This window comes from Lissotriton helveticus, chromosome 7 (assembly GCF_964261635.1).
Source record: "Lissotriton helveticus chromosome 7, aLisHel1.1, whole genome shotgun sequence".
NCBI classification, from domain to species: domain Eukaryota; kingdom Metazoa; phylum Chordata; class Amphibia; order Caudata; family Salamandridae; genus Lissotriton; species Lissotriton helveticus.
In genome coordinates this window covers 1,083,747,014-1,083,771,553 of record NC_136068.1, presented here as the reverse complement: position 1 = coordinate 1,083,771,553, position 24,540 = coordinate 1,083,747,014, and the positions used below count along the sequence as shown (strand labels likewise).

General features: G+C 46.5%; 1 protein-coding gene across 2 annotated transcripts in view; it reads right to left on the bottom strand.

Annotated features, from left to right (window-relative positions):
- The window catches only part of RPTOR (regulatory associated protein of MTOR complex 1), a 2,181,859-nt gene that overhangs the window by 392,522 nt on the left and 1,764,797 nt on the right, over positions 1 to 24,540 (bottom strand). For both annotated transcript variants that reach the window (XM_078654105.1, XM_078654106.1), the window contains exon 28: positions 17,413 to 17,517. In XM_078654105.1, coding sequence (XP_078510231.1) covers positions 17,413 to 17,517 — 105 coding nt within the window. The remainder of the gene's footprint in view (positions 1 to 17,412; positions 17,518 to 24,540) is intronic.

Genomic DNA, 24,540 nt, shown 5'->3' with positions numbered 1-24,540 from the left:
CCGCTGACAGGCAGGCCTGCACGCCAGGGGAGCAGGGGTGCGCCCCCCCGAAAAGGCATCTATGCTTCTGTAACGGTTTGCAAACCGTTGACGGAGAAGAAGAGATTCTTTTTATTTGTATTTTATGCCCTTTTTTGAGTGTTTTTTTTAGCAGCTTTCCAAGCAGCGCTTCGGGCGCTTGTTTATATTCCACAGGCATATGGTGTGAGCCGACATACCGTTGCAGGCATGGCCCGCTGTAAGCCCAGAGCGCTGCAGTGATTTTTTTTTTGAGGGGGGCGGGGGGTGGGGATTAACTTTTGAGGAAACAGAATAATCTCGTCGGCATCTTTACCGCACATTCTGAACCGAAGAATACATCTTACTCTGATATAATTAATTTAATTGCAGCGGTAATTCTGTATTAGAATCAGAAGGGGCAGAGTGAGGAGACAAGATGAAGGGAAGCTGTGGGTCTCTGAAGATCGCACTGGGCACTCTGGCATTTTTCTCAGTGGGTTGCATGCTAGAGCGCTGCCTTCAGACCTGGAGGAAGCAAACACAAGGAGATGATGGACGGACTGCTGAAACTTTTCAGACACTCAGCCCCAGTCACAGATCTGGGTTGAATCCATCATCGCCGCTGGAGCAGGAAGGGGCTGTAAGAAACCGGACATCAAAACTTACCTGGAGTGGCAGCGGGGCTGTTCCTGACAACAACAACAAAAAAAAAAGAAATGGCTGTTGCAAAGCTCCGAAATTTTCGGAATCGGGGGCGTGTTTTTTCCTGAGTGACGGATGACGTCACAGATAGAAAGAACGCAAAAAACACGCCCCCGAATCCGAAAAAGACGGGGCTTAAAGGGAGTGACGCCCCTCTCCTCAAATGGCTGGCCAGCATTTACGAGGCCAGCCATTGGAGAAGAGGGGCGGGGTTCCAAGCCCCCTCTAAGAAACATTAAATATCGGGCTCCGTCCACACTGCTACGCAGTGCGACGCAGTCCTCGACCTAAAAAGGAGAGATGGGGGCATGGAGCCCTTGAAGCCATCTGCTGAGCTAATAAAGCCTGAATTTGGAGATAAGGGATTACAGGTCACATGTGAGCTAAACTGAAGACAGAAATGGCACCCAGTTTTTATATTCTTTGAAACAACATCTGATACTTAATAATTACCTGCTCTTTTCAACCGGGGTGTAGAGCATAGAAGTAACCCAGTTTACTCTTCAAGTGAATTTCATAAATTACGCTAAAAGGTTTAGAGGTTGGGAAAGTCCAAGAAAGCAAGCGTTATGCTTTTACTCTATCCTTACGTTCTCAACTTTCCAAATCAGAGCATGAAGGCAGAACTCACTCCTTAATAATATGAGATGATAATTCCTAATACTTTTCAGTGGGTTGAATTGTCTTCTACTCAGTGACGTCATGTAACTTATAGCCCACTACTCATTGCACACAATACAAAGTGACAACCGATGAAGGACACAGAGTAGGAGTTTATGCTATTCTCGCAGGCGTGAGTGAAGACTATTTGTGCCTTTGTTGTGAGATTTTACAACTGCCTCACACCTCCCTGACAACAAGGGAACTGCTTTTGCCAGACCCTCCACGATTCCGCGATTTGCTATAAAATCGCCTCTTTTGTAAAAAAGCAGTGCTTTTTACAAAAGTGCCAGTGTAATTCAAAGGAATGCGGACCCTCCCTTATATTGGTCCAGGTGGGCATTATTCGTTTTAAATGTTTGCAAAATACAGTGCCACAAAATTCACATATTTGAGCCGCAAAATTTGTGAATCCATTCTGCAATATCTCGGGGGGAGAGGGGCTATTTTGCCTCTATTGCAGCCCCCAATGATGGCTAGAGTTGACACTGTCTCACTAGAAATGAGCTTGAAGGACCACAGGTTTCTGCATTTGTACTATAGTACTTGGTTCTATTCTCTGTGGTTCTACACAGTGAATTTTTGAGTACTATTTACAGCTCTACAAACCTTTATTGGTTTAAGAGTTGAGTGCTATTTAAATATTTGAATACGTGTGTTTGTCTTGGATTACATTTGAAATAACATGCATTTAAATTGACAGCAACGGAGACCATTTTATTAGGGCTTCTGCTGTGGCTCAGGGAACAGATGTGGACTTTTACCATTGGAGGAGAGCTGTGCTCCGATGCATGGCATTTTTCTATCATCATTAATCGGACAAACTGATCTTTTCCTGAGTGAAAAACAATGAATGCACAACTCATATTAAATCTGAGTTAATCCATGGGACTTTATCCTGCAATATAAAAAAGGAAAACAACAGAAAGCCAAATGTGTTAGTAGTCTCAGTAATGCGACCCAAAATAATAATTGTGAACACCAATGTTTATAAAGCAGCAAAAAAGTCTGCCAATTTATTTCACAATCCTATATACAAAACATTAAAAGATCCCAAGAGTTGGGGAGAAACTGCCAGGTGCAGTAAAGAGTGTAAAAGTATGTGCTCAAGTAAAAAGAGGAAGATAAATATGAGTAATCCAATATTTAGAAACGTAACTAAGGTTCTATTCACTTAGTATATAGCGCCTGCCCCACGTATTTTAATCATACGCTCAGTCTACAGTTTTTCAATGGTGGGGAGGGGAATGAGAAAGGGGTAGACGTCAAAAATGGGGACATGTTAACTAAAACAAAACTGCAAACACGCGCAAATGAACGCAACCTTGTAATCCGAGTCATCCTAGATTCACGTACCTGACCTATAATGAGGGAGAAACGGTACCAATAGCTTACAAATAACAAAACATATCCTTATAAAGGCATAGGAAACATGTCCATATCTTGTCATAGCCCATGCAGTTCAAATATGGCAAGGCTACTCCCATAGACTCCTAGAAAGTACAACGCGTTCTTTAAACAAACCAAGCCTCCAGCAGCCCGGGAATTCCCCCTGCTTTTGTTTTGATTTGCACAAGAACTCCTGGAGTCCAGAAAGAACTGTTAGTTCTTAGTGACGTCTTATGTCCAACCTTATGTCAAACCCGGCACCTTCCAGGTATAAATATACCAATGTTGCGTTAAGCAAACACACGGTGGTTTGGAGCAGAGCGGCTATCTACTTGCCAGACGCCCAGCTGATGCGAGTGACGAAGGAAGTCGACCCTCCCATTTGACGCACTGAGAGGGACGCTGTCTTTTCTCCTGCCGAGAAATTCCAGCTCCGGTGTTTCCAGTCACCCTTGCGGGTTGCTGGGAGATTGAGTCCTGAGACAAGAGATACAAGACCTCCTACATTCTAGAACCAAGGTACGGAGCTGACTAAATCCTTAAGAGAATTCTTGATTCAGATTCTTGGCAAAAAAACAACTTAACTTAAACTGCAACTTACTATTAGGCTTACTATTAGGCTTAGGTCAGGTACACCGGGGTAGGCGTACCTTAGAAGCACCAGTTGAGTACGTTAGTCAATGTTTTTATGTATGTATATATTTTATCCGTTTTAAAGTATCATATGGCTAAGAAACCATATCAATGCTTTTACAGTATTATTTCATAATACTACTTTTACTGTACGCACTTTACTTCATGATAAGTATTGCAATTGTGGCAACTCACTTCTCTTGCATGAGAAAGAGGACTGCTCAATAAATAACACCTTTTATTGAAAACGCCCGTCTCTCTATTTCTCTGCACTCTGGTGAAACTAAGTATGCACGATTGACTGAGTGAAATAACTGTCTATTGTTTTCACACGACTCTAGAGATATACTCTTTATTCTGAGGGAGCAAAGTTGTCATGTTTAGGCGGTTGTCAGAAGCTAATCCCTTCTTGTCTAAATCAGGAAAGTTAACTCCTTCTTGAACATTCAAGAAAGTTTCTAGTGACCTCTGAGCTAGCTGGCAAAACTAATTAAGTCTAATATAGTCAGTAGAGACCTAGCTGACCTCAGTCCTACGTCTACACTGCTGTTTATATTATTCCAATGCGCAGAGCCTATTGGTAATATAGGAACTACACTACAGCTGTAGCTCTACTGTATTAGAAACATTCGAGGGCAGAATCAATTTGTGCCCAAACAGATGAGTTCCACCGAAAGGCATAAACAGCAGGGAGGACTGGACATCGCCAGAGATCCTTGTTGATTGCAGCCGCACGTTGCAATGAATGGCAATGCTGGTGCCTAGGACCCGCCCAATGGAGGCTGTGGTTTCCAAGTAACAACGAATTAGGAACTTGGTAGCATCACGACCATCTTGAATCGCCTGAGACAGTATAGACTGAATGCTTTCTGGCACATCAGGGAGGACTTGTGTCACCAAATCCAAAATGGCATGAGTGTAATGGCCCAACAATCAAGAGGCGTTAACAGAAGGCAGGGCCTAACTGGTGGGTGAAATGAGGTGTTTGCCAAATGTTTTACTGACTACGACTACTTATCAGGGGGAGTGGGAGGAAAAGTATTTGGAATGAAACTGCTGGTGGAGACCTGCACCACAAGACTTTCAGCTGGAGGGTGCTGCAGCAGGAACACCTTGTAATCTGTCTATTGGCTGGTGGACCTGAGAAAGGCTTGGCCTAAGTATCCAAAAGGGTGTTTGTCAGATTCATTGAAAGGAAGGAGAGGCTCAAAAGAAGTATGGCCCGGCCGCAGTTACAACATTAGTTTTAACCTTCATGGTGGGAAGCTGGAGGTCAAGGACTGCCCTACGCATGACCATAGCATAGGAGGCAGATTCTTCTATGACTGGTCAGGGAACAGAGAAAAGAGCTTTCTCTGGGATGGTATCTAGCCAACCAGCCTCTTGCAAGTCCTCATACCAGTTGTCATATTGATAGAGTTGAGAAAACTCACCACCTGGGTTATAATTGCTATCAAACTAAGTCATAAAAAGGAAGTGCAAAGAATGTTGCCTGCCTTATGGTAATGCAAGTGCAGAATTGGGCTCCTCGTCGGACTAAAGAGTGACCTCAGTCGAAGTCAAACTGGTGTCAGAGAGGTCAATTGGTGCCGCCTCTTTGGGTGGCGAAGTTGGCATTGGCGTACCCGGGCCTGTAGTGGCTTTAGGCATGGCGTTGGAACAGGAGCCAAATGATAGACTCTCTCAGAGAGGCCAGTTGCCATTGAGGGTGAACCCACTGGCGGTGTCCCAGATGGAAGGCATCTCGGCTCCTTGAGGCCCGAAGGTGTACCAGAGGGAGTCGGGTAGGCATCTGAAGAGTCAGGGCATAGCTGTGCCAAACTTAGATCTGGTGCGACATGGCTGAAGGCCCCTGAAACTTAGGTTGCGTAGTAAACAGCTGCAGAATTGGCTCAGAAGTTGACCGACGAAAACGCGATCGAGACGGGTGGCGCCACGCAGGTGTTTGCTCATGGGAGAGTATTTTTTCTGTTTCTTGTGCTTTTCTGAGGATTTCTTGCTCCACACGGTCGAATATTCCTCACTGATAGTGCATGTAATCCGGTGCGCTACCAACTGTGCATTTTTTCGCCAGCATGCTCGTTTGGAACCACAGTGTCACCAACAACTCCACCCGCCCATGAGTCGAGTTTTTCACTGGTCACTACAAAGTCACCTGTTCATATAATTTATTCTTTAGTTTATGTTTCTAAATGTATATATTTCCTTCCTTTCCCTTCTAGGCATTTAGAGGCTATATCATTGTTAAGGCTTTCAATGTAATGTCCTGATGATGGTCCCCGTGATTTACTAGGGGGTCCGAAACGCCGTCGACCTTTTGAGCACCAAATGCTAAAAACGTGATTACTATGTGTTTTGAATGGTGCTCTGTTTAAATATTCTGTATAATTGCATTTTATGACAGAAAAACGTGCTTTGCCTTAAAAAGCCCTTCTTTTCTCCCTACATCCACCCTCTGTACCTGTTCTGTAAGTGCTGGGCACAGGCTTGTGCTCCACACTGGCTGAATTGTGGAAGGTACTCCTTATGGTATAACGAAGTACAAATTGAGTAAACTCTAAAGACCACTGTCCGGCTGGACATGTCATTCCAAATATAGATTGACTCTGTCTATATTTTATTTCTTTCAAATTGCTTGTATGCATGGGACCAGTGTTGCATGTACAAAGTATGTTCCCCGAGGTCCCTGCTGACTGAATTGGGGTCCCTTGTTGTTGCTAAATTAATTTTCTGAGGATTTCGAGCACGAAGATGACTAGCCACTGGAGCAGCTCAGTTAACTTGTCTCGTTCCCTGATGGCCTTTGGGTTAATTGACGTACAGTCCTGCAGGTCTTGGAGTCCTGGCTCGATCCCGGGAGACCACAAGCACACCTCTTAGATATCCGTCAATGACATCTGTTTGTGACATTCTGTACATAAAACTTTATTTCGGCACAAATGGCTATAAAAGCACAATTATTGAAAAGTATTTAAAAATCAGAAAAAATACAATAAATGAAAAGCAAAACAAAAGAATTTACTTTTCACGCGCTGGGAAAGCTTTCCCAGGCATCAGCCATCTTATAGAGCAGGACATAAAGTGCATGTGCATATGCTTTTAGAGGCTAGTTCCATATCATTATTAGCTTAATTTTGTATTACAAGTTGAAGAGTTGCGCTAGACATAAAAATTGTGACTAAAAAAGCAAAGGCAAAGTAAGCAAAATAGAAAAAGATTTACACAACTGGCATATTTGCCTACAGTTATCACAATGCATGAACAAAACCACAAACATTTAGGAGGAAAGGTCTACACACATTCAAAGACAGGCATGTTGGTCATTAAAAATAATTCAATTGTCTTGGTTCTAATATGTATGTTGTTTTTACTTCCAGGAACTCAGCCGCCAATCTCCCCACTACGGGTCTCATCTCAAGCTGGGAGAGTTTACGGTCTCTATAACTCTCAACCAAAGCTTTTCTGGAAGTTATTTGGGAGATTCCTTCTGCATTGTGCCACAAGCTGCCCCTGCCCAAGTCCTCACATGTTTTCTTGACATATAACAGCCAAGGCAACTTCCCTGCACCTCGCAACCCCATGACATCGATCAGTTCTTTTCTATAGGAGGCTAATTAAGGAGTAGACCACAGGCGCCCCCAGTATAGTAAAGGTCTAAGAGCAGCTTCTTCCTCGATAGGTCTGATCTCTAGGTCCATACGTAAGGGTATTAATGGTGTACTGGGTGGCAATCCCATAAGTTGTCTAGCAAATAAATTCTCAGTACGGGGTAGCTGGCCAGATAGGCAATGCCTCCATAAAGTGCAACCGTCCTGGCCTGGGCCTTGCAAATTTCCACCACAGGACTCACCCGTTTTTCAGAACATGACCTATAGAGTTTTAAAATGCCCCCCGTAGTCTTGAATAATTTTAAGCCTACTTTACTAATTTGGGTCCCCAATCCACTTTCTCTGTCAATGTGATTCCCAGGTACTCAAATATAGAAACCCTCTCTAGGGGACTTCCATCCAGAGAAGAGTTTGGGTGAGTGGTGGCTCCTACGTTAAAAGCGATGTACTTGGTTTTTTGAAGGTTAATTTCAAGTCTCCGATGTTTACAGAAGGCGCTAAAATTTTCCCGGGTTCTCTGAATTCCCATAGGGGATTTGGCATTCAGGAGGGTATCATCTGCAAACATGAGGGCAGGTATAGTGCGTTTCGCCAACCTGGGAGCATCGATGTTTACCCCAGCCTTTAATGATTCTATTAGGCCATTAATAAAAAGGCAGAAGAGAGTTGGGACCAGTACACAGCCTTGTCGGACCCCTCTTTCGACAGGCAGGGGAGATAAGAGTTCGCCATTTTTACCAAATCTAATTCAAGCAAGTTGCCCTCATGTAAGCCTTTTAACTGATGGCAAAGGTACTCTGGGACACCCATCTCTAATAAGAGTAGCCCAAAGTTAGTCCCTTGGGACCAGAACGAAAGCTGACTTAAGGTCTAAAAATATAGGATAGAGGCTACCACCCTCTATACTGACAGTTTTCCAGAAAATCATCTGTAGCCTTAGGATCTGGTCAGTTGTTGATATCTTTGCTCGAAAACCAGCTTGGAGGGGAGTAAGGATGTTATGTTCCTCCATCCAGTTTTGGAGACGCCCCAGTAGGATACGTGCAAAAATGTTTGGCTTACATCTATCAAAATAATCGGACGATAGTTGACAGGTAAGAGCGGGGAGCCCTTTTTAAAGATTGGTATTATTTAGGCCCCTGCCCAGGTGGTGGGAATCGCCATGCCTTGGAGAATTGCATTAAACCGGGAACATAGGTAAGGGGCCCAGACTGACGGCTCAGAGCATAAGAGATCACCAGAGATCTTTTCCAGCCCTGCAGCTTTTGCTGGTTTAAACATGCCCAAGGCCTCAGAAACTTCTCTAAGCGAAATCGGTGGAATTTCTGCAAATATCATACAAGGGAACGGTGGCGGTCTATGCACTTGTCCTTCCCCGTCATCAACCCTTGTGTAGAGAGATTGTGACAGACCATACGGGGCTTGAAACTTGTTGTTTTAGGGGGTTGACATTTCTTGCACACTGGGGAATTTTGAAAGAAAAATTGAGTTAAAGTGTCCCAGAGATGAGAAGAAGCTCCATATCCGCTACTGGTGAGGACAGAAATGAGCTGACATCAGCCCGGGAGTCATGCCTTTAAAGGGGTAGCATGCCATCTAGCGTGCAGAGGTACAACTGAAAAATTTCTGGATTCAGTCTGATGTTTGGGGAATATTCAAAAGGTGAGGAATCTGTGGCTAGAAGTCTCTATCATAATAACTGAGACCCGTGCTCTGAAGACACCTCTGCCTCTGCTATTCGAAGTGTATACTCACTCAGTCATTCACTCAGCCTCCTCCTGAAGTTTGGGTCTTGTTGCGCCCATGCTGGAGGGTGACTGAAAGATGAAAGAAAGAATGACAGACTGGCTCATGTGCAGGCCTCATATCAACTTCAACGGACATAAGGGGCAAGCGCACAGGGCCAACCTGTGTGAGTAAAATACTGTAAATGATGGATCTACTAACAGGGTCTCCAGGCAAATTAATTGCCACCAGAAAGGCAATTTTGAGAGTCTAAGGACACAAAGAACAAATGTGCATCAGTTAAAACAGTGATGCCATTAGGAAAGTCAGAACTAATTTTAAATTCCACTGCGTTATAACAAAAGCATGAACACGAATCTAAACAACAAACTAGCCACAGATTAATGGCCTTGGAGTACAGGTATAAAGTAGGTCCTGCGACCTACTTCCCACATTGTAGGAAGTGCAGGGAACAGAACAGATAACCTTTCCTGTTTAGTACTGTTAAGTGGCAAAGAGGTTGATACAGGCAAGTTCCAGCTGGGACAAGTTTATAACTCCGCATTGGGGTGGAGTTCTCATTCATGATCTTGCAGAATAAGTGACTCAAGGTATCCACCCTCAATTCAAAGTGCACTGCAGGTGAGCTGCCATCGGAAACGGCTGTATATCGGAGTTTAATGCCACAAGTGCAGCCCTCCTAGAACTGGGTCCAGCAATGTTTCTTTTTTTCTGATAGAGGATGCAGGCAGTCTAGTAGAAGAGGACCTGCACAACATGGCAAGAGATGTGGGGAAATAATGCCATCAAGGTTAGGCGGACTGACAGCAGCTCCAGCATGCTGATAGTAATTGTTCTACTGGGAACTAGAGGTCTGGCATGGTCATCTACATAAAGTGAGCACCCCAGCTCAGCGAAGAGGCATTTGTTACAACAGCGGTCTGCAACTGTGGAGAGCAAAAGTAACAATCCGCTGTGAGACTTGAGGCCCCTATCCACGAGTTGAAATCCTGAAGGACTGATATGAAGATCTCAGAGGGAGCCGAGATGTTTCAACTACTGTTGTGTGATGCACCACTGGAGCGGACCTCATCCTTCCTTTGTCATGCTGCATCAGGCGGAAACACAACACAATCAAGGCCAATGGGTGGAGGAATATCAGAACAAGAATGGGCACTGGAGTTCGGCACAGTGGTATTTTATCCTGAATGTCTGAGATCCTCTGAGACAAAGGAAAGGCACTCATGCTGGTAGCATCCAGGATTGCTGCAGTGCTAGTCCGTTGTAGAGTTTGAGTTAGGTGTGACTTGGAAAAACCCAGCCGATGGACAAGGTCAAGGTGCGCATTAAATGATTTTAAATAGTGGAGGGACATGTCAGTTAAAATCGAAGTACATGGACTCCTGACCTGCTGAAGAAAGCCACCATCACAGCTTACATTTAGATGAAGGCTTACGGAAAAGTTGTAAGGAAAAATGGCAGCATCGCAGATTGATAATTCTGGTACTGTACTGTGAAGTGAAGTTAATGCCTGTGTACCAGTAGGTTTGGGATGTGACTGGAAATGTGCTGGAAATACTGGGACAACATTCGATAATATGCGCTCATGACCCAGAGGATAGGACAATAGCACCTTAAACCTGACAAAGAGGTTCAAGAGTTTCAAATGAATAATGGGCTTAAGGCTCCCCATCTCTCTTGGGGGTAGGGAATTAGAGGGAATAACATCCTGCACCTCACTCCTGTATGTGCACCATTTCTATGTCCCCTTTCTTTAATAAGATCAGAATTTTCACCTCCAAGACCGAGGTGTGGGCAGGGGAATACTTCCTGATACCCGGTGGATGTCTCGGAGGAACGGCCACAAGGTTGGAGAAATACTGTGATTAATTTACGAAGCTGGTGGTGGAGGAAGGGAAAATCAGAACAGCATTGTGGTGGGCAGAACTAGTGGGAGAGGGGAAATTTTGTTCCACCTTTAACAAGGAGTGGAAGAACTGCTGCAGTCTCTGCGAACTCAAAAAGCGGTTGGTGCTGGGAAGGCAGAAAAAGCCACTAAAGTGATGACACTACGGGTGAAACTGTTTTAATGTAGATGCTAGTCCCAAGGAGCATGCCAAAGGATGGTTGTTCTTAAACTGCTCCAAATAACAGCTTTTTCTCTGAAGATACTCTCACCATTAAATTGCTTGTTTACTGGAGGAGCCTCAAAGGCTCAAGAAAATACTGTTAAGCACATTCAGGCACGACTGTGCAAAGCCACTGCAGTCACCACATAGCAGATCAGAGTATCAGTCAAGTCTGTATTTCAAAATGTGGGTCTAAGTGTCAACTAGCTCAGAGAGCAACCCTTTTAGGGTTTCTGGGAAGCTAATAATGGCTCTTTTCACCATTTTTCCAAAAGACGTGAAGATACCAATCTATAAGGCACTTGGCATATGCTGTTGGTAAGGCTAGACTGCCAGAGACAAAAACGTTCTGTCTCTAAAAGTTAAGACATTTGGACACATGGTGAAGAGGGGCCGTAGAGAAGGAGCGAGTAATTTTGCTGCAGATGCTTGAATAACTCAGCTTTTCAGAGAAGAGGCAGCAATCAAGAACTTTGGGTCCGACAGAATAGCAGCAGGTAATCTGTATAAGAAATTCCAAAAATAAAAAGGCTTTTTCCTACACACCAAGCAGTGACTTCAGCAAAGCCTTGATGAAGGGCAGAAGAGGCTATGGAGTTACAGAGAAAGTCTGTAGGATTTCCATAAGAATTTCTGATTTGGCCTCTGCAAATGGAAGGGAATTAAGGCTCATGAACTGATTTACATACAGTGGTCATGAAAAAACAACATTCCTCCAAAGGTGGGGCTTCAAGGATAAGGAACCTCACCCCTTTAGGGAGAGAACATCTAAATAACAAGAAAGAAGGAGGTTATCTTATCAGCTTTTGAATCATTCTTCTCAGTGTGACAGAAGACCAAGTAGGGCATATTAAACATAACCGAATTGGAAACAATTTGCATGTAAATTTATAAGCTCTGGGTGCATGTTCAACAAGCAGCCAGGCTAGCTTGAATCCAGTGGCAAAGTGAGCAAGGGCCCCACATCTGGGCATACCCTGTCAACTAAGGGCGAACAAAGCAAACACAGGCAGATGATGGACGGAGCGCTGTAACTTTTCAGACACTCACCCCCGGTCCCAGGATGCTTGTTTCCGGTCCAGGAAGGACCTGGTCTGGCAGTTTGGGCTGGACTGTTCCCATGAGGCACAGGGTCAAGACTGATTTCTGTCCGCCTTCAGGAAGGCAATTAAAACCCATCTGTTCCCACCGTCCTAAGCCATTTGTATCTTTCTCCCCCTCCAATCAGTTGGTTATTTTATGGTTCTCAGCGCCGGGACGCCTCGTTGCTGGGGCAGCTGTCGCGCTCAATCAAACTCATAACATAACATAACATAACATTTGCATATGGCTGGGTCCAAACTGGGGTGGTAAAGTGAGCGAAAGAACAATTATGTAATTGCTTTATTCACCCTAAGTTGCCAGGGTATGCCCAGACGTGGGTCTCTTGCTCACTTTGCCACTGCATTCACGCTAGCCTGGCTGATGAGGGGTGTTACCCCGAAACTGGACCCAGGATGCTTGTTTCCGGTCCAGGGAGGACCTGGCCTGGCAGTTCAGCTGGACTGTTCCCATGAGGCACAGGGCCAAGAATGGTTTGGATATGGCTGCGTGCCAACTGGGGTGGGGAAGTGAGCTAAAGGACGATGATGAATTCAACCCAGATCTGTGACTGGGGGTGAGTGTCTGAAAAGTTTCAACACTCCGTCCGACATCTCCTTGTGTTTACCTTAAATCCACTGCCAAAGCCTTTCATACTTCTTGAAAGGCTATTTTGCATTCGCAAACGGTCCAAATAAGTGATGTGCACTGTTTAAGAATGCAAAATAGGTTGATACATGTGGCCCTTAATCACTGACCATGATTTTGGTGCTTACATTTTGGGTACCAAACAGTAAACACTGAATGTTCTATGTGTTTATAGTACTCTCATACCCCAGAAAACCGTGCCTGAATATTGTTTTGGTGTTAAGTGCTCTATATTTGCCATAGAAGGCAGAGTTGAAAGCTCTTATGGCATTAGGCACCTTGTTTTTGCAGAAACATATCTATGTTGAATTGTTGTGAAGAGCTGTGTACATGCTGAAAGAGTTGTCAATGAATACTCCAATGGTGCCAGGCTCTCTCTGCACCAAATGAAATGGCATGCAATGATAGTTTGATGTCAAAGGCATTCTGCTGAAGTTATTTGGTGATTAGCTCTCTGGTTATTAAGCACTCTTCCAGTTCTGAAAAACCAGTTGAACATTCATTGGCGAATGTGCTCCTGGTGTTGTAGGTTCATTTTGTGCTAAAGAGCTTCATGATAAATTATTTCATGGCAAGAAACGTGCTATTTCAGAGTCAAGAAGACCAGTGCTAAATCACTTGACACCAAGTAATCTCTTGATGCCTAAGGGGAATGGCATGGAGTGATATTTTGGTGATACATAAGTGATACTTAGTTTCTGTTGGAGCTGAAGATAAAAGTGTTGACTGCTGTTTTAGCGCTGAAAGGATATGTGTAAAGAAAATCTCAGCGCCAAAAGTATTGGGGGAGGCGCCAGCAGAGCTCTTGTCAACAAAAGTCTCAAAGGTCTCTGAATAAAAGATACAGTAAAAAAAACTACATTTATTGTGAATGCGAATATTGTGATCTACTGTAAAAAGAAAAGTTATCCCAGAATAAAAACAAAGTGCTGCTGAAATCGTACAGAAACCTGGGAAAGATCACTTTTAGTATAGTAAGCTCAGAAACAAAACCTGAGTGTTGGATCACCCACTAATCCAACATAAACAATGGAAATGTTGCTCTGTGGTTGTTCCTTTCATACGATCAATAAATGGGGGGAGGGAGAGGTTAAGGTTAGGTTCACCCTCCTTACTGAATACAGTTCCACAACATTCGGAATGCCGAAATAAGAGACCTAACCATAGGGGGAACAAGGATTCCACGACAATTGTAGGAAAACACTCATTTTCTAGAGGCCCTTCATCCACCAGGGTTACCCCTGGGTGGCACGCGTCATCATTGGGGTCATCTCAATCCGCTGCGGATTGAGGCATGCTGAGACTTGCAAGCTACGTAGGAGCACTTAGTTAGTGAAATTATGTGCGGTGGAGTGGATTGGAGGAAAATAATAGCTAGGCTCAGATTTCACTACCAAAAAACATTTGTAGTAGGTTACTATATATGTTTAACACTCAAACTCTTCAGAACACTAACACTCACTTGAGGTCATCAGTGATGTCACGCTGATCAGGTCATGAGTAATATATGATGTGAGGTCATAAGCAGTGCATTGCGGGGCGTATGTTGTAGTTAGCTCAGGTAACTATAAGGGCTGTATTTCTATGGTTTTGTACAAGTGAATTCTGAGCCCAACTATAACGTTCCTTTAACCTTTGTTTTTTTCAGTGATTTTCTATGTCTTTTTAAATTCTATTAACTACTAGGCTCATTTGCTGAGTGGTGGAGAAGCGGAACGGGGCCTTCGACCAGCTCTCAGCAATCCTACTGTGTGGGACTTTCTGCTGGTAACAGGAGGGCTTCTTGGACCCTCGGCAGCCAAAGAAACTTCATCCCCCAACCAGTAGAGCACCAGGAGGTGTGTTTGCAGAGTGGTTGAGAAAGGGGTCAGGCCACCAGCGGCTTAACACAGGGCTGGCGTTTAAAAATGTATTTTGTTTAAATCTTATTTTTTTAATGGGTGAAAGAGGGCGGCTCGGCCCCCCTCCCTGGGCGGATTTCGGCTCCAGGGACACCATCCCCCAGAGCCTGGTCTTTTTCTTTTATAAAATGTTTATTTATTAAGGGAGAAGGGCTGTGCAGCCCTTCTACTTGGGTCGATTTCAGCCATGGGGAACCCATCCTACGGGGCCCGGCCTTTATATTCTGGGTGCCCCTAGGGCACCCATTTACCTGTGCTGAGGACCTGCGGGGGGAGCCTCTACACCCCTGTGGTCCCTGGTGGCTCCCCGCCTCCTGCTGGAGCCTGCGCTGCTGTGACTGAAAGGCAGCACTCTGTCTGTCAGTGCAGGATTTTCATCTGTTTATCTGCACGCAAATAGGTGTTCAGAGAAACAGATGAAAATTTTGTTTTCTACAAGCCAGATCTGTTTGACAGCTCTGGCTTGCAGAAAGCAGAGTTAGGTTGGCTTTTTGTTCTGTGGAAGCTGTCAGCTCCCACCAAGCAAAAGCAAACAGCCACCTCCCGAGGTTGGGCACTTCAGGAGGTAGCAGGAGCTAGCCCTGGGGGGTGGCCATCCTAAATCTTTGTCACGGGGAGGTGGCAGTCCATGGGGCATGGGGTCTGTGATGGACCTCCTACATACATTGTTTTTCAGCCCCGGGGAGGTGGAGGTCCTCGAGGCTTTGGGGGAGAAGGGGGTGCATGCCCCCCTTAAATTCAATAAATTGCCCTGGGGAGGGGGTGGTAACTGGGACTGCGGGGGTCCATGCGGGCACCCTGCATTGATTTTATTTTTTTTACCCGGGGAGGTGGCAGTCCCTAGGGCTTATAAGCCATAGTAGTGGTCCCTGTCCGCCCCCCTTCTTTACATAAGTTATCATGCCCCTGGGACCTGGCCCACCTGAGGACCTATTAGTAAAGAAGCGTGGAAGTCTGTGATGCTTTTGTGTTTGTTATTTTTTTGCATTGGCGGCGTCCGTCTGAAGCCCCCCAAGAGGCATAGGGGGTCAGGGTATTCCTACCTTGCCTTCTTTTTTTAAAGCTTTAGTGGGGGGGCACTGCTGAAGCAGAGTACCAAGATGGCTGCCCCCACTTCCTAGTTTGAAGAATTGCCAGACAATCAGATTTGAGCACAAGGACTGTTGGATCTGCAGAAGAGCTGCGTTCCTATTTATACAGATTTGGATTTTCCATAATATTTCTAAAACTACTAAACATATTGGTCCCAATTTTCAAAAAGGTCGCATTCTTGGCCAACAGTTACAATTCTGCAAATTTGCTGTAATTCCGTTCGGCAGTTCAGGTGGTAGTCATGTCTAAAATCTCTATGGAAATTAACATGGGGAAAACGTGTTATAGGGCCCCCCCTCCAGCATTTTCTCAGCCCCCGCTTGATGGATCATCATGAAACTTTCAAGACAGCAGCTGAAGTGAGCATTATACTAGTTATGAAAATTTCATGAGGATTCATCAAACAACGCTAAAGTAATTGGTAACTGAAAAAAAGCTCTTCCTATATAAACTAGGTCCTAACTATAACTACCTACTATACTATATATATTTACTTTAGCGTTTCTTTGCACATTAATTGATATTTTAAGAGCAAATTTATACTGACTTGATGAATTTGCAAATATATCTTTTCTAGATGACATATGGTTATATAGTCAAGCTCTGGACTATTTGGGGAAAGTGGCCCTTACCCAAAATATTCCAAAACTAGAGTTTGTAATTAGCCTGCTGAGGCAATCTGTTGAGGCCCATAGGGCGTAAGTCCAGACAAAAACCGAGTAGCAGCCTCATGCCATTAAAGCCTTGATAATGAGGGCTTTAACAAAATGCACATATAAAAAAAATCAGAAGGAAAAAGATCAGCAAAAAAGACAGTAGCTTATATTATATCAGCACTACACCAACAGGCTATAATTGTATTTCCAGCAAGCCAACATCCTTGCTTCAGGATGAAAAATGAGTTACACAAAGAGTAATACACTGGATAAACATTTACCAGAAACACAAATATATTCTTCGGATTTGGGTGAACACATCCGAGATTGCCTGATAGTTATTCAAAGACGATAGGGTCTACAGTTATGCCAATGCAACATTTGTGTTAATATCTTCTCTCCAGGATTTGTTCAATATTGCATCAGGATTGACAGAGTAATGGCCGAGCTACAGCAGCGTGTGCTTTTGCGCACACCTATTGAGTGGCATTTCAGTGGCACTATTTTGCTATCGTTGGTAGTAGGGGATGTCTTTTTTTTAAAGGTTTAAAAATTAGGCATGTTTTGTTTCCCAGTAGAGACTCAGTGTAGTTATGGAGATTAGAATCCACTGTCTTATCTCGTGCTCTGCATGGCCAGGGCACTATGGAATGATATGCAGCCATCCCTGTGGTTGAACGATAGCTCCCAGCCTTCATTAATGCATCAGAAAGGTAAAATGTGGGTCAGGTTTCTGTTGCACACCATTTACATAGAATAAAAAACGTTGGTTTCAAACCATACCCTTAACATACATATTCGAAACTTTCCATGCACAAACTAGTCAAAAAGTAGCACCTTTTTGGAAAGTTTCGTGGAGATTTGTCAAGCAATGCCAAAGTTATCAGCAACACAAAAAAAAACGCTTTTCGGATGGAAAGGCTCATCTAATTACAACTATCCAGTGGCAACTGCCACTGGGAGATATATATATATAAATATATATATATATGCATGCACACACATTATATGGTTAACTGAAAGGGAGAATCTGGGGTTTACATCAGAAACAGGCAAGGTTTAAGTGCTCTGAGCTGAAAGTCTATCCATAAACGGCACCAGCCTTTTTCTCCCCCAGCAGAAAGAAATTTGGAAAGCGTATCGATTTATAATCCACAAATGAATATTGCACATTGCATGCCAGACTCACCTCGGGTTGTCGGCAACATGTCTGACAAGCCCTGCCAGGCTGTCACCATCTCTGGATTCTTCTCCAAATCTGCAAAGTTCTTCCACACCCTGATGGCGCCATCATCTTCAGGGCAGACCAAAAGGAGAGCGGTTAGGAGAAAGCAAGGATGGTCAGAGAAGACAAAGACTAACACCACCAGTGTCTTACCCACAAACATGCCTGGCAAATAGAAGTAAGTGTACATTATACATATTCCGGGTTTCCTTCAACCCACTTTCAAAGCGCTCGATGTACCACAATGTGTCTGCTGGCACGCAGATTAACTTTTGTAACCATCATCTCGAGGTAAAGTATGCATAATTCCCCCTCCATATATACACCTCATCCACATTTTCCTGTCACTTGTTATTCACTGAGCACAATTCCATTTTCTACCCCAACGTCTTTCTGATGTTGCACTTGTGGCTGCTTGTCATCAGCAAACGTACATCTTGTGTGAGTGGCCAGAAAAAATATATAATTTGGGGGATTTCTTTTGGGAAGCCATTAAGGTGGTACACAAATCCTATGACATTACTTCAGTGATTGTTAAGCACAGACATAGACACTTCAGATGTACTGCTGCTACCTTTTGGTTTTAGCGCGCTGTTACGAGCGCTGAGGTTTTAAATTCTTATTTTTGTTGGCGTTTGCCAGCGTTTATTTTTCTTTTCCTTGCTTCTTGCACGACCTGAGTAAAGGGTTCCCACCTCCCACTTACCGCATCTAAAAGCATAACGCACCGCCGCTTTGGCGGGTCCGGGTTCCGAGGGTGGTCCAGCTCCTCTGATTCAGACGCCATCTTGGATTGGGGCTTTGGCGCTTTTGGTGGGCGCCATCTTGGAGCGTACTGACGCTCGCTCGGGTCCAGGGAACGCCTATTTAAGGCGGACTCGGTCACTTTGACGGCGGTCAGGTACTGCTGCTACCTTTTGGTTTTAGCGCGCTGTTACGAGCGCTGAGGTTTTAAATTCTTATTTTTGTTGGCGTTTGCCAGCGTTTATTTTTCTTTTCCTTGCTTCTTGCACGACCTGAGTAAAGGGTTCCCACCTCCCACTTACCGCATCTAAAAGCATAACGCACCGCCGCTTTGGCGGGTCCGGGTTCCGAGGGTGGTCCAGCTCCTCTGATTCAGACGCCATCTTGGATTGGGGCTTTGGCGCTTTTGGTGGGCGCCATCTTGGAGCGTACTGACGCTCGCTCGGGTCCAGGGAACGCCTATTTAAGGCGGACTCGGTCACTTTGACGGCGGTCAGGTACTGCTGCTACCTTTTGGTTTTAGCGCGCTGTTACGAGCGCTGAGGTTTTAAATTCTTATTTTTGTTGGCGTTTGCCAGCGTTTATTTTTCTTTTCCTTGCTTCTTGCACGACCTGAGTAAAGGGTTCCCACCTCCCACTTACCGCATCTAAAAGCATAACGCACCGCCGCTTTGGCAGGTCCGGGTTCCGAGGGTGGTCCAGCTCCTCTGATTCAGACGCCATCTTGGATTGGGGCTTTGGCGCTTTTGGTGGGCGCCATCTTGGAGCGTACTGACGCTCGCTCGGGTCCAGGGAACGCCTATTTAAAGTCGTCCTCTCCGCGCAGCGGGAACGCGCAGTGGGACGCCGTCGCTTAGCCGGAGTCGTGCCTGAGTCCTGCCCGTCTGCGCCCGTCCGCGCTAAGGACGCGCAGGACTCGGGCTAGGCCCCGTTAGTGCGGTGTGTGGTCTGCCTATCCCAGCCATGTTGGTGTATTCCAGCGATATTTTGCGGACCTTGGGACGACGGACTGTAAGTTGCAGCCTTCCCCCTATACATCCTTTAGCTGGTCCCTACCATTGTGCCTGCTGCCGGTGGACTTTGGATCATCCTACCTCCATTGTACACACTCTCCCGGTGGCGGATCTGTGTAGCAATCGCCCTGAGCATGCCCTCCGCATCTTCAGTCTCAATGCCAGGTCCCTGGTGTTACACTACCAGGCCGTGTATGACCTGCTACAGGAAGAAGCCCCGGACATCGTGGCCATCACAGAGACGTGGCTGAAGGATGACGATGCGGTCATTATCAATCTGGCATTTCCCTCTGACTTTTCGGTCTTTACCCTTAACCGTTCTACTAGGGGAGGGGGTATTGCTCTTGCTATTCGATCCAACTTTACCTGCAGCTGGTCGGCCTTGACCATTGCGGGTTGTGAAAGGGCGGTGTTTAAGATTCTCGTCACCCCACATTTTTCACTCTCGGGGATGGTGGTTTATCGTCCCCCAGGGAGCGAAGTGGCGTTTAGAGCTGCCTTCCCTGATGTGGTTAGCTCCCTGGTGGTAGGCTGCCCCAACTTTTCTATCTTGGGGGACCTTAACCCACATTTCGATAAACCTAACATCCCTACGGTCAGTGGCATTCTTGCGGACTTGGAGGCCCTTCAGTTGGTGCAATTGGTTCAACAGTCCACTCACACCGCTGGTCATACGTTAGATCCTTTTTTCACCAACTTGGCAGATGCTTCTGTCACTGCCGTCTCTCCCCTTGGCTGGACAGACCACTCTTTGGTTGCCATCAGTACCCCCTTGCCGGGAAGGATTATTATCCCCCCTGCAAAACTGGTCGTAAGGCGGCATTGGAGTAAATTACGGCTGGAGGACTTTCATCGTGTCCTTGCCGCGGAACCATTAGACCCTGTTGTAACTGTTGATACAGGTTACGATGGGTTCTGCGCTTGGATCTCCAAGGCGCTTGATGCCCTTATTCCTCTTACCGCCTGTAAGATCAGTTCTAGGGATTCTAGTCCGTGGTACGACGGCGCCTTACGTGCACTCAAGGGTACCTGTAGGCGAGCTGAGAGGGCTTGGCGGAAGGCGTATGATATTGGGAAAAAAGCTATTTATCTCGCCTCCGTCAAATCTTACCATCGGGCTGTTTGCCGAGCTCGGGCAATTTACTATACTGCCGAAGTTGGCAACAGCTCCAACCCCTCTAAAACCATCTTTAAATTGATGAAGGATCTTTTAGCTAAACGACCCTGTGCTCCGACGACTGGCTCCACCGCTCACTGTGAGGCCCTTGCTGTGTTTTTTCAGGACAAGGTCCAAAACATCTATAAGACCTTTCCATCTACAGGGCCTCCAGTGGAGTCTCCGACCAACGTCTATGGAGATATCGTTTTGCACGCGCTGCCCCCGCTGACATCTGAAGGGTTTGACATCTTGGCGAAGCAGGTTAAATCTGGGTCCCCCGCTGACCCGCTCTGTTCGTCTCTTTTTAGAGATCAGTCGTTCGTGGGACGGACCGTGGTACACTCCTTGATCAACATCTCGTTGGAGTCCGGCACGGTTCCCCTTAGCTGGAAGCGGGCGGTGGTTTCTCCCATCTTAAAGAAACCCTCACTGGACCCAGATAAGCCTGAAAATTATCGGCCTATTTCTCTGCTCCCTTGGCCTACCAAAGTGTTGGAGGCCCATGTCAACAAAGTTCTTTCGGCCCACCTTAGCCAGGCTAACATCTTGGACCCCTCCCAGAACGGCTTCCGTGCTGGCCACAGCACGGAGACCGCCCTTCTCTCCATGGCGGAACATCTTCGCACGGTGATGGATGCGGGGCAGACAGCGGCGCTCGTTTTATTAGACCTGAGCGCCGCGTTTGACACTGTCTCCCATCCCATCCTGTTGCATCGCCTGGAGGAGATTGGGCTGGGCGGCACTGCCCTCCAGTGGTTCCGCTCTTTCCTTGACGATCGTTTCTTTAGCTTTGCCCTGCCACCGTTCCAGTCCCAATTCCTTCCTTTGAAACAGGGGGTCCCGCAAGGCTCCTCGCTGAGCCCCACGTTGTTCAATCTATACGTGAGACCGCTGGCTGAGGTCGTCAAGCAATGGGACATGACCATGGTCTCATATGCCGACGACACTCAGCTAGCGGTTACGATCAGCGGGGATGCGGACCGGGATGCCCCCAGGTTTCAGAGCGGACTTAGGGCGGTGGCAAGCTGGATGAAGAACAACTGTCTCCAGCTCAACGCTAAGAAAACAGAGATCATGATCGTCGGTAGGAGGGCGGAACTGTGGGGAGACAGGTGGTGGCCTGCTGAATTGGGGCCGGTTCCCTGCCCGGTCACTGAACTAAAGAACTTGGGAGTATGGATGGACCCTGCTCTCAGTTTTGTGGGCCATTCGAAGAAAATCGCGGCCTGCTGTTTTGGCATCTTGCGGTCGTTGCGTCCCATTCTGAAGTTCTTTGACCATCGTACCAGGCAGCTGATAGTCCAGGCTACTGTGTTATCTCGCCTGGACTATGCAAGCTCTCTCCTGGCAGGGACCAATGTGGCTGAAATCACCCGCCTCCAACGTGTGCAGAATGCCGCGGCGAGAGCCATTGTCGGCTTACCCCGAACGAGTTCCGTCTCTGGCACACTGAGATCAATGCACTGGCTGCCTATCAAGGCAAGAATTCAGTTTAAAGTGCTGTGTCTGGCATTCAAGATTTTGAGGGGAAGGGGTCCGCAAATCCTTGCGGGTCTTTTGTCCTGGTATGTTCCTACCCGTTCTTTGAGATCTGGGGGCCAAGCTCTTGCCGTGATCCCTCGATACAGGCTGTGTCGGGTTGGTGGTCGATCCTTCCGGGTCAGAGCAGCTGAGCTTTGGAACTCCCTCCCAGTCGAATTGCGGTTATTAGACGATCTGTTAGCTTTTCGTAAAGCGTTAAAAACCTTTCTCTTTTAATAAACCTCTTTGTTTTTATCTGTTGTGTTCCCTGTAGGTGTTGCATATTTCCTGCCATGCGCCAGGACGCCCCTTAGCTGGGGCAGCTGCGCGCAATACAAATATGTGTAACATAACATAACATGTAGTGCAGTCTGTCTCTCTTTCTCACCTATTCTGTCCCACAGGACAAAACTAGGATCCCTTCCTCACCTAACACCACCCATAAAACCATAAGGAAATCCATCAGCAGACCCAGAACCCAAAGATGATTCGGAAGTCTCGGACTAAACAAAGAGATGGAACCTGAAACTACAGATTCTTGTTGTTTTACAATCAGAGCAGAAGTTCATAATATCTAACTTGTGGTTACTGAGAGGACAGCGCTGGGCCAAACATTAGGGATTTGGGGTCCTAGATCAGGCTGCGGCAGGTATGCCTCTTAAATGTATAACTCTGAGAGCTCTACAGGAGTTCCTAAAGGATATACTCGAGCTAGTAGGTTGAATTCAGAAGGGCTAAGGTGCGTTAACTGATACAGGCTTTTGTGGTGGGATAATGTGGGTCCTTATCCAGGCACCCCTGATTACACTGCATATGGCAGGCTTTGGGGGTTCCTACCATAGGCACTCCGAATTATAGGTAAGCGCAGTCGGATTATTGGCTAGTCCTGGAGTAAGGACATGTGGTTTTAACACATGTAAAGTCAAAAATACTTTGTACATCCTGTCAGCACCTACTTGTTCACTCTTTTCCTGAATATTCCCCTGTGATACTTTATTCACCCTCTGATTTCTGAGTCCACAGACCGCAGGAGTGCCAACTCCACTACTCCAATGAAAGAGTCCACGGCTACTGATGGCTGGAGAGTCCAAGAGACTCCGTTCTGTCCTTGACTAGTTATGGAGTGACTGTCTCGTTTGTGCAAGCTATCAAGTTTTGGTTTTCATATTTTTACTCTACTTCGGGGTGAGGCATACCATCTGACTTCTGTAAAATCCATTCAGCCCCCCAGAGGCTTTTGTTTTCTCACCTGTGTTTGAGTTAAGCCTTTATAATAATACAAAGTGTATGCCTGTAGTAGATTTTTATATCACTGCTTAAGTAGCAATCCTAATCAGCAGACTTCTCCACTGACCCCCTAGTACTGAAATCTTCCATACCGTCATAAGAAATGTCGTTTCTACCACTGGGAGAAGGTTGTTATCCAGATGCTTACAGGCCAAGCCAACAACTTCACACAGTGGCTGACCGCCTGCGCCGACGACCTCGCACCACTGAAGAACCCTCCCAGCAGACCCAGAAGCAAGAAAGCCTCCTGGTTCACCGGCGAACTCCAGGACTCCAAGAAGAACTGCCGCACCCTCGAGAAAGCCTGGCTCCGCGACCGGACCACAGACAACATGACCGTCCTCAAACAAGCTACCCGCAAGCACCACCAGCTCATCCGCACCACCAAGAAGAAATCACTGAAGGAACGACTAGACAACAACGCCCACGACAGCAAGCAACTCTTCAGCATCGTCAAGGAGTTCTCCAACCCCAGCACCGGCAACAACGACATTACGCCTTCACAAGATCTCTGCGACTCTCTCGCCTCGTTCTTCCACCGCAAGATCGCCGACATCCACAACAGCTTCGGCGCACCATCCACGCACCCAACCGTCGAACCAACGCCCCCCACTGCCACCCTCCGCACCTGGACCACGGTGACCACCGAAGACACAGCCCGCACGATGAACACCATCCACTCCGGATCTCAGACCGACCCCTGCCCCCACCACATCTTCAACAAGGCCGACTCCACCATCGCACCCCAACTCCGGAACATCATCAACACCTCCTTCAACACCGCCACCTTCCCGGAGAGCTGGAAACATGCCGAGGTCAGCGCCCTACTGAAGAAACCAACAGCGGACCCCACCGACCTCAAGAACTTCCGCCCCATCTCGCTCCTCCCTTTTCCTGCGAAAGTAATCGAGAAAATCGTCAACAGACAGCTGGCCGCCTTCCTCGAGACGATCGAATCCCTCAACCCCTCGCAGTCCGGGTTCAGAGCCAATCACAGCACCGAAACCGCCCTGATCGCAGCCACCGACGACATCCGAGCCCTGCTCGACAATGGGGAAACAGCGGCCCTCATCCTCCTGGACCTCTTCGCAGCATTCAACACTGTCTGCCACCGCACCCTAGTCCAACACCTCAGCAACATCGGCATCCAAGAGAAAGCACTGAAGTGGATCATCTCGTTCCTCGCCGGAAGAACACTGAGAGTTCGCCTTCCCCAGTTTCGTTCCGAGGCCACCAAAGTCATCTGCGGCGTACCACAAGGATCGCCGCTCAGCCCCACCCTCTTCAACGTCTACATGAGACCTCTTGCAGCCATCGCACTCCAACATAACCTCAACATCATCTCATACGCCGACGACACTCAGCTGA